General features: G+C 38.9%; 1 protein-coding gene across 15 annotated transcripts in view; it reads left to right on the top strand.

Annotated features, from left to right (window-relative positions):
* The window catches only part of ADGRL3 (adhesion G protein-coupled receptor L3), a 3,684,852-nt gene that overhangs the window by 1,728,805 nt on the left and 1,938,760 nt on the right, over positions 1-17,287 (top strand). For 14 of the 15 annotated variants that reach the window (XM_044060915.1, XM_044060918.1, XM_044060917.1 and 11 more), the window contains one exon: positions 15,410-15,612. In XM_044060915.1, coding sequence (XP_043916850.1) covers positions 15,558-15,612 — 55 coding nt within the window. In that variant the 5' untranslated portion in view covers positions 15,410-15,557. Of the gene's footprint in view, positions 1-3,571; positions 3,634-15,409; positions 15,613-17,287 lie in introns of all 15 variants that reach the window. The other variant, XM_044060912.1, reaches the window with a different exon arrangement.

Below are 17,287 nucleotides of genomic sequence, written 5' to 3'. Positions count from 1 at the left end.
TAAAGGGCCTTCCACGTGGTTTGTTCATGTAAATTGGATGTGATATAGACAGATCGTTCTGTGACTTTGGTCTTTTTTTTTCAAGTCTGACTTAAACAAATGTTTAGCGCTGCTGTTTTATGAAGGTTTGACATCAGCACAGTTCTAGAAAGTTGTCAGTGTAATGATTTCAGAATAAATCAAGGATTTTGTATATGGATGTATGGTAGGATGGAGAGGTAAACTGTTGTAGATTTGGAAATGAAGAGGAAAGGTCGATGATCTCCACTGATAGAGTCTGTGTGTGTGTGTGTGTGTGTGTGTGTGTGTGTGTGTGTGTGTGTGTGTGTGTGTGTGTGTGTGTGTGTGTGTATGTGTGGTTTGAGGATAGACAGTGGAGTGTATCTTTAATAACCATACCTTTCTGAGAGTAACAGTTTAACAATAATTCTGCTTAGGTACTAAGAGAAAACCATGCAGATCATTAGGCGTTTTTATACAGCATGGAACTGATGTTTTGTTTGAGAATTATGAATAAGATATCATCTCTCTAATGACCAAGTACAAGGTTTCAAGGTGTTATAATATCTTTCTGGAGTCATCATTTGTAAATCCTGGCCAACCATGCTTGCATGTTATTATTCAGAATATGGCTCAAAAAAAAGGACTGTGTTGAGGTGTTAAGCTAATATCACAAATGATATGGTTGTTTTTGTTTATGGGGGGGGTATAATATTATGTTGATGAATGTACTAATTATATTTCTTTGCCTTTTCTTTGTTTTCTGTATCTGCCGAATTCACCACCTGAGTCCCTTCACAAAGCTTTGATATTGAAGCATGTTTAGTTGAGAATTACTGCACTACTGCCAAACAGCACAAGCACTTTATCTTTTATTTAAACTCTGAATAATTTAACATGTCATCTCACAGATGATATTGATAACAGGACATTTTGCATCATTTTTTGTTGAGGCTGCAACTTGAATGACGCTGCTTGCCAAGCAATACACAAGTTACACTTGGCACATAAATACAGAGACACATGTAGACACACACTGAAAGGGACAATTTGGACATTAAATTAAGATAGTGCATTTCCACTCTTTAGGATATCCCACAAGCTTTTTGATATTTTCCATTTTAGTGTACAGTGAGAAGGAATAAGGTTTTTTAATACCTTAAAGGGAATGGGCCCCATTCCTAAGTCAGAGTGTACTTAAAATTCATGAAATTAGTATTGTTTTACTCTGTGATATTAGCCAAAAGTACTCTTCTCAGCACCCACCACAGGCCCAGAACTGACGCCTTTTCTCGGTCATATGGAGATACATGTATTTGTGGTATATTTGCTGTAAGTACAACTGTAAATTCTTTTTTATTAGACCTCTTTCTCCTACACTGCCTTTGTTTTTACCTGCAGATGTTGGTATTTTATGAATGTGTGTTTCCCTGTACATAAGACACTGTACATCTCCTGTGGAATGTTACTGATTAGTTGTGAGGGGTAGTTTGAAGACTTAGATCTTAAATGAGTAATCAGATTTGCTAAAATCAAGCATCTCAAAGCATAAAATAAGCGAATCAGTCTTCAGACATGCATTCATTCTGAGATAAATGTGGAATGGTTCATGTAATTACCAACAAAATGTTCTATTTAATTATTTAAATGGCAAGAATGACTGGCAGAATTTTTTGTTGTTGCTGTTATGAGCGAAACTGTCATGCCACCCTCCAATACCTCATTGGTTTATTCTTTACCCCACCCTACCTTTCTTTACATTTTTCCAGTGGGCATAACTTTCTATAGGAACATTTTATGTTTGGTAGAGGAACTGAGAGTTGTATGCACATTTGTGTACAGTTGGCTCAGAATTTTCAGGTATGCACTGTTCCACACACCCTTGATTGTAGGTAGGCAATATGCAGTGTCTGCTACACTGGAGACACCCATCAGCATGTTTCCATGTTGACATACATACCCTTTACTAGAGGGCAAAGTGTGTGTCCTTGGTAGATTGTCAGCTGTGGAACTCCATGCATATCAGATCTGTTCCTCCTGGTAATTGCCCCTTCATTGGACACATAACCAGCCAGTCATCCTGTGGCATAGGCAAGCTTCCCAGCAGTTACTCACACATCGATTTTGAGACCAGGGCCCACCATTCAAATCTGGGTTATTAAGACAACATTTAGAGCGCTACTGTTTTATTACATAGCTCTCAGCTTTCTCTGATTTTGACTCATATTTTTACCTTGTCCATCTTAAAAAATGTTTGATTTTCTACTTAATCAGTGAGGATGGCAGTCAGTGAATAATGCCAGACATTAAAGTTTCATGCTTCTTATTGTTCTGAAAATGTGTGTTGATTCAAAATATGTCGCTCAAATTAACTTACGTGAATTAGAGTAATAGTTAAAAATTGTTCCTGATTTTGGGCTTTGTCGCCCATTACTTTTTGGCTTTGTCCCTAATTCTAGAGCTAAAAAGTTGAGAGGTGTGTTGCATTATAAAATATCACTGTGCTATAATAGTATCTGGAAACAGAAAGTAATAATGGACATGCTACTAGTGTGCTTTCTCCAGCATGGGACTGCACTTAAAAAAAATCACACAATCTGACAGCAGCTTAAACTTCTATAAGTGTAACAGAATGAACCTGTTTTATTTTTTTCCCTGTATTTTGGAGGGATAGGGGTCTTCATGAAGAATGCTGCCAGCTAAATGTGCCACAGATGTGTTCAGCTGACTGACCTTGTGTATATGTGCATGCGTGAGAGACAGCATTTATCTTTCATTACCGTCATTTTTCATGTCTTCTGCAGTTCTTGCTTCACTGCACAGCTAACTTTTTCAAATAATGCAACACTGAGTGTCACATCACAGCCATGCACCTGATCTCTTTCCATATCAGTGGATGCTCATGGCTAATTTTAGGTATACAGGACTTGATGAGCATATAGTGTGTTAAATAACCTCCTTTAAAAGGAATGCCACACTGCCATAATGTCATTGCTGCAACTGCCTGTTGTTTCTGTAATTTTCTGTTTTCCCAGCATAGGCTGTACCATTTTGATGAGCTGGGGTTTAGGTACTGTCAGTGCATAAATCACTTTGGCTACATGTCTGAGAGCAGATGAGGATGCTGTGCTGTTGATGGCAGGAGTGTAGCCGGAAAGGTCATCATTCAGCACAGCTTGCTTGTAAATTGCTATGATTTCCTGGATGGCACTGATCAGCAGACAGTGGAGGTCAATTTTAATGTCTTTGTGTTTTTTTTTCCCTAAATTTTGTTTTTTGTTCTGTGGTATATGGTCTACTCCTTCTTTCACTATAATGTTGAGTACAGTAATAACTATCATAAAACACTGTAGTCTGAATCGTTATTATCATAGCTGAAAACAGCATTCAATACTGTGCAATCTATTACGTTTTTAATGCCAGAGAAGTTATGGTTATATCACAGACAGTAGACTGTTATTTGTTAATGAAGACAGAAATAGATTTTTTTTTAAACTGTAAACTTTTATTTGTATGATTTTTCTGATTTGGAAAAGAAGCCTTTGATACTGTGAATTTATTTTTGTCACAGGTAAGTGAGTCGATGATCAGCTACCAGTTCGCGTAGATGTGGTACAGCAGGTACATAGACAGGTAATTAGAGCATGCATACAGTTGCATCATCCACAAATGACAGCACCTATTAATATACGACAAACAATTTGTTTCTGCAGCTCTCAAGGAACAGAGAACATGTGTATGATTAAAGCCCCCATCATATTGTTTGTTATTCAGAGCAGCCGAAAAACATCTTTGTGCAAAATGCAACTTCCTAAGAAGGCTGAGAGGATTAAACAGGCCAGTTTAATTGTCACAGATAAGGCTTAATGGGATGGTAGTGGTCTGCTGAGATTTTAGTCACCTCAGGGCGGAAGCTTCCACAATGCAGCAATTACACTCATGGTTTCTAATGAGAGGATCTGTTGAGTTGCTTGGGTATAACATTTTGACCTTATTTTGACAAACGCCTCAAGGAACTGTAGTCAGTGTAGCAGGAGAAGAAGACTTAAATTAAGTCTTTGAAATGACTCGCGGACCTTGTACTATTTATTGTCATTTTTCTAGGAGTGTTAGATGGTGTTCTTTAGTGCTTATTTAGAGCATTAAATGTTACCAGTAGACATTCCAAACGTTAAATACTATAGCAAACTGTTCTGCAGTCTTTGGTTGTCTGCTACAGGGCATCATGTCTGTAGGTTTTCCTGCCAGAGTAAGTAGCAGGGCCGCTATCCATGACTTCAGAGTCATTCAGCCATGGCTCTGTTTATCTACCTGAATAAGGCTGGCTTTTCAGAGACTGATTAAATGAATATCTCCTGTTCAGCTTGGGAGTTAAGAGGTGGATTTGCATATTAAATCACCCAAAGAGGACACTGTCTTCATTATGTACATGATGCTGCCTGTTATTTGTATGCCAAGAGTCTGTAAGCAGAGGATGCTGTGGAAGAATACAGGTATGTGAAGGATGTTGTTTGAGCACACTGTACTTCATGCAGCGACAAAGGCAACAAGACCGATTATCAGCTGAAAGGGAAAGAGCATGGAGCATGCAGTCAGAGCAGTTACCAGCAGAAAGACATTGCACTTCAGCTGTGATCCAGCAAAGGTTGGTGGCACTGGTATGCATGTGGAACTGTGTGTGTGTGTGTGTGTGTGTGTGTGTGTGTGTGTGTGTGTGTGTGTGTGTGTGTGTGTGTGTGCGTGCGTGAGTGCATGTGTGTGTGAGAGAGAGAGAGACAGGTGCATACTTTGAGAGGAAAGGAAAAAGAATAATTAGAGATTCAAACATAAAATTGTTCTGTTGTATTTTATATTTTCCTCCATCCTTTGCAGATTTGGACATGGATTCATATCACCAACGATCTTTATGTGTAGCGTGTTAGTCACATTTGCGATTGCTTGATTTAATTCCAGCCCCACAGAGCCATTAGTGCCTTTTTATCATGACTCTCCCAATCATGAACTAAAGTGTGCTGTCCTGAAACAAGTACTCTCAAAGAATCATTGGTTAGTTGCTTTGGCTTCTATAATATTTTCTTGTTTGTGTATCCAGAGCAGGGAGTGCTACAATGGCTGGCATCTTAGCGTGGAGGATTGTGGCTATAAGCTGATAATTTACTTCATCTTGTAATCCTGGGTTTGAGTCCCTCTACCTCTATTTGCCTAATGTGTTACTCTGAGCAAATCAGTTAACCAGACAGTGCTTACAACCCTCCCCCTAAAATGAGCTTCAATGCAGAATAACTAATTAAGTAGAAAACCACTGAAGCATTCTGTGGTGAACTTAATGTTAGTGCTGTCAGATACGTTAGAGTGCCTTTAATGGCCTTGTCACAGAAAAGATGACATACAGCAGTTTAACACATATCAAATTGTACAGTCCCTTGTCATTGTAACTGTTGTTTCTGTTCTTACTCCCTTTATTACTTTAATATGTGTATGTACACACACACACACACACACACACATATATCTATATATATATATATATATATATATAGAGAGAGAGAGAGAGAGAGATGTATACATATGGATACAAATTTCCATTCGGCAATTTATAGTCTATTTAAAAGTGGTTTTTATCAAAAACAAGGTAGGAGTAAATACAAGAAATGAGACTGTTAAGTCCCAGGATGGTTGAATTTAAATAAGAAACATAGCAGAGGATAACGTAAAAGCCTGAGACAAGCTTATATCTGTAGAGGAACTGTGGAAATGCTTAAAAAATGTTGGTTAGTGAGTGTCTGCCTGTGAAACGCAGAACGTAACAATCAGACAGCTGATCTAGGTCATTGGTGATATCAATATTGTGTGTAGTAGAAACTTCCAGGGTGTATAAGGAGGATGTTAGAGGGGGAACTACAATAATTAGCTGAATGTTGCAACTTTCTTAGTACACTTTTCAAAAGAACCAACAATTTAACAAAGTTTAAAGTTTTTTTTTCTTATTATAGTGTTGTTTTGTTACTCAAAGAGCATCCATTTCTGGTATCACTGCATCTCATGAGTTATGAGAAATTCCAATTTATTCAGAGTTACGTGCATAAGTTGGCCAGCGACTTTTATTTGCATATGCAGTTTTAGCCTGATTATCCTGCAGTTCTGCTAGAAGGAGGCTTGGCAAGTCAAGCAAGCTGTAGCGGCTATGAAAGAGAACTCGGTAACAGAACTGAAGTTTGTGGTGGGGGGGGGGGCAGGTGTTTTTTAATTAAATAACTGAAGCCACAAAGGCAAAGATGGAGGTAGGTATGCTTAAGTAACAGGATTTGTGACACACTGGTACAACAGGTATCCTTGCCTTCTCACAGCAAGTGATTTGGTTCTTTGGTGGGATGCTGGTGGGATGCTTTCTGTGCTGACGCTGCATGTCCTTTCTTTGTTCATGTGGATTTCTCCATGTGCGCTGCAGTTTCCTCCAATATTCTAAAGACACGGTGTACTGGGGACTCTAAATTGTTGATAGGTGTGAATGCATGTGTGTGTAATAGGGAAGGAAGCCATGGCAACCTACCTTATCCCCACCCCTTTCCTTTGAAAACTTTGCAAACAGAGGTGGCTGCCTGTGAGGTCACTCTGAGCCTGCTGCACTTTGTAAGAGAGGGAGGGAGTGATTAGACTAAGCAGAAATGTTAAATAAGCTGTTCATATCAGTATTACTGGAAGGAGAAGATTCCAGAGAGGCCATGGTGTGATAAGATAAAATAGATGGACAGGGTGGTGCTGAATAGGGAAGAGCCTAGGAATTGTCCCTTGGAATTCAGAGATGTAGCACAGGATGCTGGTGGACTTCTTCCATGAGTACTACTTCCATTCTTCCATCATCACAGACAAAGCAGTTTGGCTTAACCTTGAAGATGGTCTGGTCTGGTCTTGAGGGAATAAAAGATACTACATTATTTCCTTTGCCTAAAGAGAGGGTCCTTTTGGCAGGCATGGAACTACAGATTTCTCAGTATGACGTTCGGTGTAGGTAATGTAAAGAGAAAATGGGGAAACAAGTGGTTTGTACACTTTTTGGGAGCCACTGACTTGTTTTCTTCTCATTAACATGGGTTAATACAAGGAAGGTATTGTTAATCTTGGATGGCCTAGTTTTCTAAACAGTGACACAAGTCTGTGGGAGGAGCCTTAAAGATGTGCTGTGTTCTACTTTCAAATTGACCTTCCGTGCTGTGTCTCACAGTGGACTTGAGGGGGTATGGTGGAGCAATGAAATTACTAAGTGTTTTACAACCTGTTTAAGTGCTGCTGCTGATGGTAATTAGAGACAGCTGTCTGATGAGAAACAAAGAAATTGGGTAATCCAGGATTTATTTCTGGGAGTTACACAATTCTGAATGCTTAGACTGTACATAGGTAGGTCTGAGGACAAAAATAAACTTATTTGGGGGTGACAAAAAACTGGAGCACGAGTTGCAGATGGAAAAATGTGGAGGGGGGAGTGGGTGGTTCATCTTGCAGTGTCAAGTAGAAGGATTGGTGATGTGAACTGCTAAATTAAAGCTGAACTTGAGTGCTAAAAGCAAAGTGTAAGACATTTAAAGAAAAAGAACATCAGAAAGGCATAAATAGTTGAGATGGTGGGGTGACAATGTAACCTGGGAGGTACTCTGAGATGGAGTGAAGAGGAGGAGCAGGACCAGAGAGCCATTGTATCCCTGAGACTAAGTACTTACTGCAGATTAGGGGTGCGGTAATACATGCCTGCAAAATGCTGCAGTACATTTCTGAGTATGTAGTCACCTGATGCACGAGAACGGAACACTGATAAGAAGGCACCTGTGTAGGAATGGGTGGTTAGCTGTGGTAGGCCATTCCTGGAAAGAGGAGGCAGACTGGGAGACACTGATGTGCTACCAGGATAGTGGGATAGTGAAGTCTAGTAGGTGCAGAATGTAGGGAGAGCATTACAATATTAGACATGGATACAATGAAGAAGAAATTAAATGGGTAAGGATGTGGTGTGAACACAAAGAACTTTCAGAGGTTAGATAGGTGGTCTGGAAACCATGAGGAAGAATGAGTGGGGAAGAGGAACAGCATGTCATGACTGAAAGAGGGAGATTTAGAATTCACATAAGGAAATATTACTTTACTGTATATCAGCCATACATTGAAATCTCATGCTGAACTGGATGATGAGAGTATAAGCTACTGGGAAGAACTCTAGAGGGTACTGGACAACTCAAGTTAGACTGGTGACAACAGGGCAGTGATCAGAGGAGCTTTGTGGCCGAAAGGCTGAAAGGTCCATTTCCTTCAGCATAATTTTCATGTTATAAAGCCATCAGTTGAGAGAAATAAAGTAAAATGCCTTCTAAAAAAAAAAAAATATATATATATATATATATATATATATATATATATATAATGTAAATAAATGAAAAAAATGCCGGTTTAAAACAGCAGCAGGAAAAATATCTACGACAGGGAGAATAAATATATGTATACCCAGTGCAATTTTTGGAACAGTGAAAGGTTAGAAGGATGAGGAGCATTTGGAAGCATAACCGGCTTTAGGCACCGGCGAACCCTGCGGTCGCCGGGGGCCCCCCTGTTCCTGGGGGGCCCCAACCACAGCATGTTATCTTAACCTGATATTTTGTAACATGTCTGTCAAACCAACAAAATCTACTACAACAATCTTGTATACTTAATAAACCCGGTGGGTAATAACTCTTATTTATATCGCCTTTAAAATTCAAAGATATTCTGATTATAATAACAGTGTTATATCAAGTAACAGGCATCACAATTCCATTAAGTATTTTACCACTGACAAAGTGCACCTGGCTTTGCAATACCCTGCTGTTAGACATTTTCTGCACTAAAACTAACTATATAGCCAGGTTTAGGTCCTTGCAATATCCATGACTGCAGGCCCCCCCCCTTAATCATCCTTGACTGTGTGGGGGCCCCATAAAAGATGCTGCTGGTAGGGGAAACTTGAGGAAGAAAAAATGTATTAATTTCCTGATTAAGCTCTTTAACCTGACCAGGGCTGTGATATGACCCTGTTAGGATAAAGCTGATAATGAACATGAGCAGGGTAAGTACTAGAGAGATCACCAGCCCAGAGTGACTTATCTCAGTGCAAACTTTGGATTTTAAAAAGAGATGATGCTTCCGATCCTCAGGAATGGTTCTCACGTTCAGGGGGTTTTATAAATGCTGGGAGAACACCAGATACTATAACTTTCAACTTCTTTGCCCAAGAACTCAGTGCAATGCCAAAACTAATAGCAGAATAAAGGCTCAAAATCAGGAACTCATTTTAATTATTACTCTAATTCACTTAAAAAGTTAACAGAATAATACCTTTTGCATCAACATGTATTTTTGGACAAGAAGTATAATCTCCAATGTTTTGGTTTATTGACTGTTTTTAATCTTGAGTGATTTACCTGCAAATCAAACTTTTTTACAAAGGACAAAGCATTAGTATGAGAAAATCAGGGAAGGTCTGTGAAATCAGGGACAGTGACTTATGCATTACTCCTCAGAGGTAAGTAAAAGTGATTTACTCCTGCTGCTGCTGTTTGACGACTGCTAAACAGTAGTCACTGATCTGGTTTAACAGAACCAGTTATTTGCTGAAATAAGTACAAAATGAGTACTGCTATGGCTGTGTGTGTGTGTGTGTGTGTGTGTGTGTGTGTGTGTGTGTGTGTGTGTGTGTGTGTGTGTGTGTGTGTGTGCGTGTGTGTGTGCGCGCGTGCGTACTGTGAGTTATGGGGGTCTGGGGATTGTGTGGTTACTACTTTAATTTTCAACACAGTCAGAACTTAAGAGGTGTGCATATGAGGTCATTATAGCTTGTGTTTTAGTTGAGGACAGTTTGGTCTTTTTTTCTTTTACTTTTCTCGCAGACCTCATAGGTGTACAAAGAAGGTTACTGTACCTTGTGTAGGCACAGTGTACTGTCTAGGAACAACAAATTTCAATATATTAATGTAATAATTTTTTTTTTTCGTTTTCCTCACAGTCATACATCAGGCACATATACAGATGGATGCTTTTGAGGGTTAGGGCTGAGGTGTGAGGAGGCATGCTATGTATTATGTGTACCATAAGTCACTTGAAATATATGACTAAGGCAATGTAAACCTCTGGTTTCATCCCAGTCTAAGACCAGAGTGATGCATAGGCAATGACTGTTTTTTTAGGGGTTTAGGGAGCCAGGCAGTTTTCCCAGATAGGACCTATGTATTCCCACAACTGGCTTGTTAGTTTATTGTGAGCTACCATTTTGTCAGCTTTGAACATTAAGCCTTGGGCGCAACTTATGTCTTCCCTGAAAGAAGAAAAAAGACTGAAATGATTTCCTTTCTCGTGATTTTTGTTTAGACCACCATTGGTTTAATAGGCTAAGATAATGCTGTAAAATGCATCCAAGAACATCTGTAAACTTACGACTTCTTGGGCCCTGTCTTGTTTGAGTTATTTCCTAAATGGTTATTACTGTGCTGTCTTGGTCAGGAAGGGAGTGCTGAAAACATACAAGGAAAACTAAAGCTGAACAGCAACAGTGAATTTCTTTCCATAATCATAATTTCTATTCAAGCCATCAGTGGATGAAAAGGTTGTGTAAAAAAAGGGAAAAAATTAAAATGCACTTCAGAGCATATAGAAATTTATAGCTTCTTAAAGAAGTTGAAGAGTGAGGCAAAATGTAAGAAAAAAAGTGATGTGCATGGTATGGGGAGCCAAAGAAGGGGGGGTCAGAGGGGGGTACTACAGGCTGTTTGTTTTGGGAGGGGTTGTGTTGAAACAGCAGGCCTAGGGCATCATTTCACCTAAGTCCAGACCTGTACATAGAGTTTTTGTACTGTATCACTGTTGCATCTAAATGCCAGTAACTGTATGTGGCCCTTTGTGAGGCAGGCCTGTTATAATGAAAGAGCGTTATAGCTACAAGTCTGTCAGTGTGTGCTACTACTACTAAAAGTTTGCAGTGTAAGATTTGGAGGGGTGGCAGCGACAAGGTGATACTTAGTCTGGAAATGTCTAGGGGTCCCCGAATTGACATTTGTTGGGGGTGCCCAAAATGCTAACACCGGCCCTGTTTGGAAGAATATTTAAACAATTACTTTAATGTTTACATTTATACGCACATGCACATACGTGCCCACACACACACACACACACACACACACACACACACACACACACACACACACGAACTGACTTGTTTATTATAGATATTTCCATGGCATAGTGACCTGAAAAATGCACTGTGATCCTATGCCAACATGATTTCAGGTTATTTTATTCCTCATTATTTATTTGTCATCCTTTGATGACTGGGTTAGTCTCACTAGACCAGAGACTTCTTTCCAGGGAAAGACTTGAGGTGGTATTTATATTACAAAGGGAAAGTTCCCCTACTCCTTTTGATAGTGACCATGGAAATTTTTTACATCCACCTTAACTGTATCACCAGCTCAAGCAGATGAGACCTCAGGTTAGCATCGCATCCAAAGGGCAGCACACTAAGATGTGCAGCACCCCCTTAATGCTGTACTGCAGTGTCAGCAATTTGAAAATTAACCTGATCACCTGGAGTGGGAATAGAACCCACAGCCTTGTGGTCTCCCATCTCCAGAGATGAGGGTAATACCTTCTGAGCCATTGATACTGCAATATATCATTTTTAACTATGTTTTTAAGTGTAGAAGTATAAAGAGTGGTATTGTGATTTATTTGCATTAGGCATGCATAGTGTTTACATATTCTATCCTGTTATTGATACTAGACATACCAAATGCATTGTGTCTGTGTTTCCCTTTCATTTCAGATGCAATAAACTTCATAATCTTAAACCTTCACCATTGCCATGTCTTCAAAGAACCTTTGTCTTGAAGCATAGCATATTGTTTACTGACCTTTCTGTACCCTGGTTTTATGTAGACACTGGCCAGCAAAAATGTATTAGCAACTGAGTGAATAGTGTATAGAAGGGGGAGAAATACAACAGAATGCAGCATCAGTTGTCTGAACAAAACAGAGAATGAAAAATAACTGACAGTGTGTAAAACATTTATGAAAGTGCCTCTCAATTTCTGAGAATTAAAAGTCATAGCACTGACATTTGAAAACCATAGCAAGGGGTCCAAATAAGGAGCACTTTCTTATTTTTCAGACTAGACGGTTTTCAGATGACAGACTCCATGCTGTAGTGATGGTAAATATTTTAGCTGTTTAGTAATGTTTGCACCTTTTAACAGGTCTGATGTCACTAGGAAAGTCAGTAAGCCTAGGAGGAACAAGGTGCATTCTGAGGTGTAAATCATAACACTGTGCCTAAATTATTGCATTTGAGAGGTATGTCTGTGAGCCATTGACCTTCTTTAAATACTATATTTAACCTATATTCTACCATTTGCAAAGCTGCAGTTAATAAATATTTAAGTTGTTAATCTAAAAGTTTGGATAAAAAGTGACCCCTGTGCAAGTGGAGTGAGGTAGCAATTGCCTTAAAGGGCATTCACCATGTAATCATACTTTTGCAATAAAAAAAAAAGATGCATGCATCCCACTTACTAAAAGTATCATGGCAAGTATATATACATTTCCATGGGATAAATTACATTGTCTGAATTTCAGAGTCTGAACTGCTCTGTATACTCCCATTTTACTTTGTACTGTAGTTCAGCTGTGAGAGCATGCAACAATAAAATGCCTTCCAGCCTAAGAAAGTAACATTTTCTGCAACTTACAGCAATTTTAAAGACATATCTTGTATAGTCAGCAGTGTGGTATCTGAGTGAACAACCAGCAAAATTATCTGCACACAGTTTTACTGAACCCAGTTATGTTACTGGAAAAGACTGAGTCACTGAATACAAAGACAAGTTTGTTCCTTCTGTGATTAACGCAGGTTGAACTTTTATTTTCTCCCAGATATGATGACTTTGAACTGGATGATAGTCATGTGTGTGTGCGTGTGTGTGTATGACGCGTGTGCATTACGCGTGTGCATTCTCTAATCAGTGGTCAAAGATGCGTGTTTGCAAGTTTAGGCTTAGTACAAGAATTATGGTGCATGTTATTAAATTTGAAAAAAATGTTGTGGTTATTTGATACAGTTGCCTACTTACATTCTGTCAAATTGTTGTCACAAATAAAGCAAGTTATTTGTCTAGGTTAACAACTGTGTTCTTTTTCTGCTTGTTCTTGTTCATGTATTTCTCGGGAGTACACATATTATTCTAAAGACACAGCACTATACTAGGCAGCCTGATGAAACTCTTTCAGATGTAAGCCAGCATGTATATCAAAACGAACAAGCAGTGAGAATTAGAAATATGGCCATCCATTATTTTTTCATTCTTAGAACAGATGTTGCTAAGAAATGTGTGCAAGCACTTGACCATAATGTCCAGGGTATTATGGCTAACAGAAGCGCAGCACGCTCACTGTTTTGAGTACAGTGATTCTTCATAAATACGTGTGCACCAGACCATTTATATGAAGGGAATGACAGATTTGTCATTTCTGTCCTGGAACAATGCCAAGTCTTACCTCATTTCTGCATTTTTGCATACACTGTTTGCAACTTGTTCTCAAGCTGTTGATATTTAACGCAAAAAAGGGGTATTTGTTTTAGGAAAGACACAAACATCATAATGTTAGTGGGAAAGAAAAAGAGCTCAGTGTTTCTGTCGGTCTGACAGTAGAAGAGCTGCATCAGAGTAAAATCTAAGAGTTTTTACTGATAGCTAACATGCTGAGATGCATACTGAAAATGTTCCACAATGTATATTAATAAGGACAGTGGCACAGGAACCTTTCTGAATAAATCCAGTTTTTAAAGAGTTTCTGGGACTGGGCTACCCAAATTCTGTTGCCTTCATATTGATGCTAACAGCATTGTAAAAGGCTAAAGCTTATCTTTTTGCTGCAGTATGCAACACTGATAAATGCTAATTTAATTTGTATTTCAGATGTTGCGTACAGACTGTTGTTGGTTCCACATGCAAGAAGTATCCATTTTTCTTTGACAGAGAAAAAACTGCAGTTCAGATTACTACTTTAATTCCTCTCTCATATCTTTAGGGACATAGCCCCATAGATTGCAAGTGATGAGGTTCACGTTGAATAAGGAATTTTACTTTTTCTGGAAAAGAAAAAAGAAAGACTGTTTTTAGCTTTGAGGAAGACATAATACCTCGTTTAAAGGTTATAGTCGGTATGCAAGTCAGAAAAGCTGAAGGCCTGCAATTAATTATACTTCAGGGTCTGCCAACAGACAAAGAAGCAGTAATGACCTAGTCTTGTTTTGTTTTTTGTGACACATCTGGCCTTACACAAACGCGCACAGACACACATACATGCACACACACACTCACACACACACACACACACACACACACACACACACACACACACACACACACACACACACACACACACACACACACTCTCACACCATGTGTGCACATATTTATACACACAGACATGCATGCATTCATGTACTCGTACATAAATGTGCCTTGCATATTTGTTTCGCAAAGCTATATAGAAATGGAAGGACAGTAAGTTTTGTTTTTATGAAAATCTTAGTGAATCAAGACATATAGACACATATTAGAAAATTCTAGTATTCATTGCATTCTTAAAGCGAGCGTAATCGCCTGATCTTTTCTTTCACACATTCCTGTGAGACCTTGCATGTAAGTGTAATTTGCTTTGTTGCACTTGTGTGGAAAAGCAGACATTTCTGTAATGTATTCCCACAAACACCAAGCTACTGAAGCTTTAAATACGGTTCTTCCTATACTTTTCTAACACGCTTTTCTTCACCCTTATATTTACATTTATTCATCTTACTGGAAATGAGTAAAAGTACAACTGTGATATGTATGTGTGTATGGACATGAGGATGCATTTATGAATGAATGAGTGATGACATAGATTGTTGCAGAAGTTCTCAAGAAAGTAACAAGAAAGCTGCCTGCTAACTGATGCTCAGCAATAGGTTCATATTTGCAGCTCAAGTTCATATAATCTGCCCTTCAGCATTATTTATATTAATCTGGAGAGTGGTTTGTCTGTCTTTGTTGGTTTTGAATGACTGTTTTGAGTAGTTTTGGATTTAATTTCAAGAGCCGCTGTCCCTCACAGTTGAATGGGTAAGGATTGCCTGCTACCTGTAGCTGAAACTGTTTCAAGCCTGAGATCACAGCTGAGAGTCATAGCCGATGCTGATGTGTAACAGATAGTCTGCATTGGTGTGCTGTAAGTCTCAGTTTCCAGCATGTCTGCAGTAGAAAATTATGCTGTTCTGCATCCCTCCAAGCTTCAGACTTACGTTTGATCTTTTGTAATCAGGAAATAATAGTTTTCTTGTTTTTTTCTTCTTTTCCAGCTCTGCACTGTGGAGTTTCTGTTAAATTCGAGGCTTTGTGGACGTGGGCCAGCAAAGGCAGGACAAGGATATATTTCTCTTCCTCTTTCTCCTGACACCTGGAAGCATTCGTTCTTGAGATCCATTAGGAGTAACACACACCAAAGCCATGTGGCCAGCATTCCTCCTGTTACTCACAAAGCTTATGGCACCAGCGGTACACGGTAAGACTGTGTGCATGTGGATGTTAATGTAAGCGTAAAGTAGCATTTTGACTCAGTCTGGGAACGCTGTGTAGTATTTTCCATTCATAATCTTGAATACTGCATCGCACATTTCTCTGTTATATATGAATATGTTTGAAGGAGTGATTTACTTTCTGGGACTCAAGATAAAGTCTGGGGTAAGGTCTTCTGTTAAGATTTAAATTATTTTTTTTCACATTTTTCTTGAGACCTAAACTGAGCAGTTGCCCAGCATTTTAGTATACCAGTGCCTGATAATGCCATGTCTCTGTAATGTAACTGTGTTTCACAGATTTTTAATTCAGCATTTTTGTAAGGCAGTTGAGTGTGATAGTTAGAAATTTGGAAGGGTGGGTGCATCTGTTGTTTATAAGTTAGCACTTGAGTTCTATTGCTGGATATAACATTTGCTGACTATCACAGTATATCTGTATTAAGTAATGCATTATCTTAATAATATGTGTGTGTATATAGGGGGTTGCATCTGTTATATGTAGGTTAGCACTTGTGTTCCATAGACGGATATAACATTTGCTGCCTATCACATTATACCTGTGTTAGGTAATGCATTTTCTTAATATATGCATCCATATAGTTACACAAGAAATATATTTGTAATGCAACAGACATATTTTGCTGTCTTGCATCTGTAGTGCATCTTGTTATGCTGAGGCCTGGATCCATTACTTAAGCTAGAACATCATTTGCCCCAGGCTCCTAGACTGTCTGCCAGCTACCTCATCCAAGACACATACGTGATACAGATCACACAAAACACATTCAAACATTGAGCTTGAAGGGTAGCTGTGCCCTTCTGCACCTCAGCAAACCCAGACTCAGCACATTATACTAAAGTGACATATATATAGTTTAGCATTTTATGGACAGTATAGACACACACACACACACACACACACACACACACACACACACACACACACACACACACACACACACACACACACACATAATATTTACATATATAGATAGATAGATACACACACAACATATGTAGTACACTCAAGAATGCAAGCATGACAGAAACAGAGCAAAGTGAAGTAGAGCTGATGTGTGGTCAAGTACCATTTAGCCCTGCGTTTTCAGATACCCAGTTTATGCCTTTCAGAGCTGTGAGGAGGCTGGCGCCTATCCTAGCAAGCAGCAGATGTAAGGCTTGGAAGTAGGCCTGTACAGGGTGCAAGTACATTGCAACACACACACACACACACACACACACACACACACACACACACACACACACACACACACACGCACAGACAGTTAAAATTAATTTGGAGGATCACCACTTCACCTAGCAGCTAAGGCACCATATTATAGAATTAGCCCACACAACCAAATGCTTTGAGGCAAAAATACAAATCACTGCATTATTGCAAGACCCTGCTTACTACTTATTAATTTTGATGAAGTACAACTGTATGCTTTCAGCCATTTGACCTTTTATAAAGTTTGCCCACTTTGTGAGGAAAAGAAAATTGAATAAAAATCGCATTTATCTTGAAGAATTTAAATGAGGATTAATGGCTGTAAATTGTAATGTTTATCAAATGTCTGACTGTAATAATGGATTCTGTGATCCTATGAGTTTTGCTCTAATGTGTTTCTCCTGCCAGTTTAATATTGGTGAGAGTGG

This window comes from Protopterus annectens, chromosome 2.part0 (genome assembly GCF_019279795.1).
Source record: "Protopterus annectens isolate FY-2018-M chromosome 2.part0, PAN1.0, whole genome shotgun sequence".
Classification (NCBI taxonomy): domain Eukaryota; kingdom Metazoa; phylum Chordata; order Ceratodontiformes; family Protopteridae; genus Protopterus; species Protopterus annectens.
This window is presented reverse-complemented; position numbering and strand designations above follow the sequence as displayed.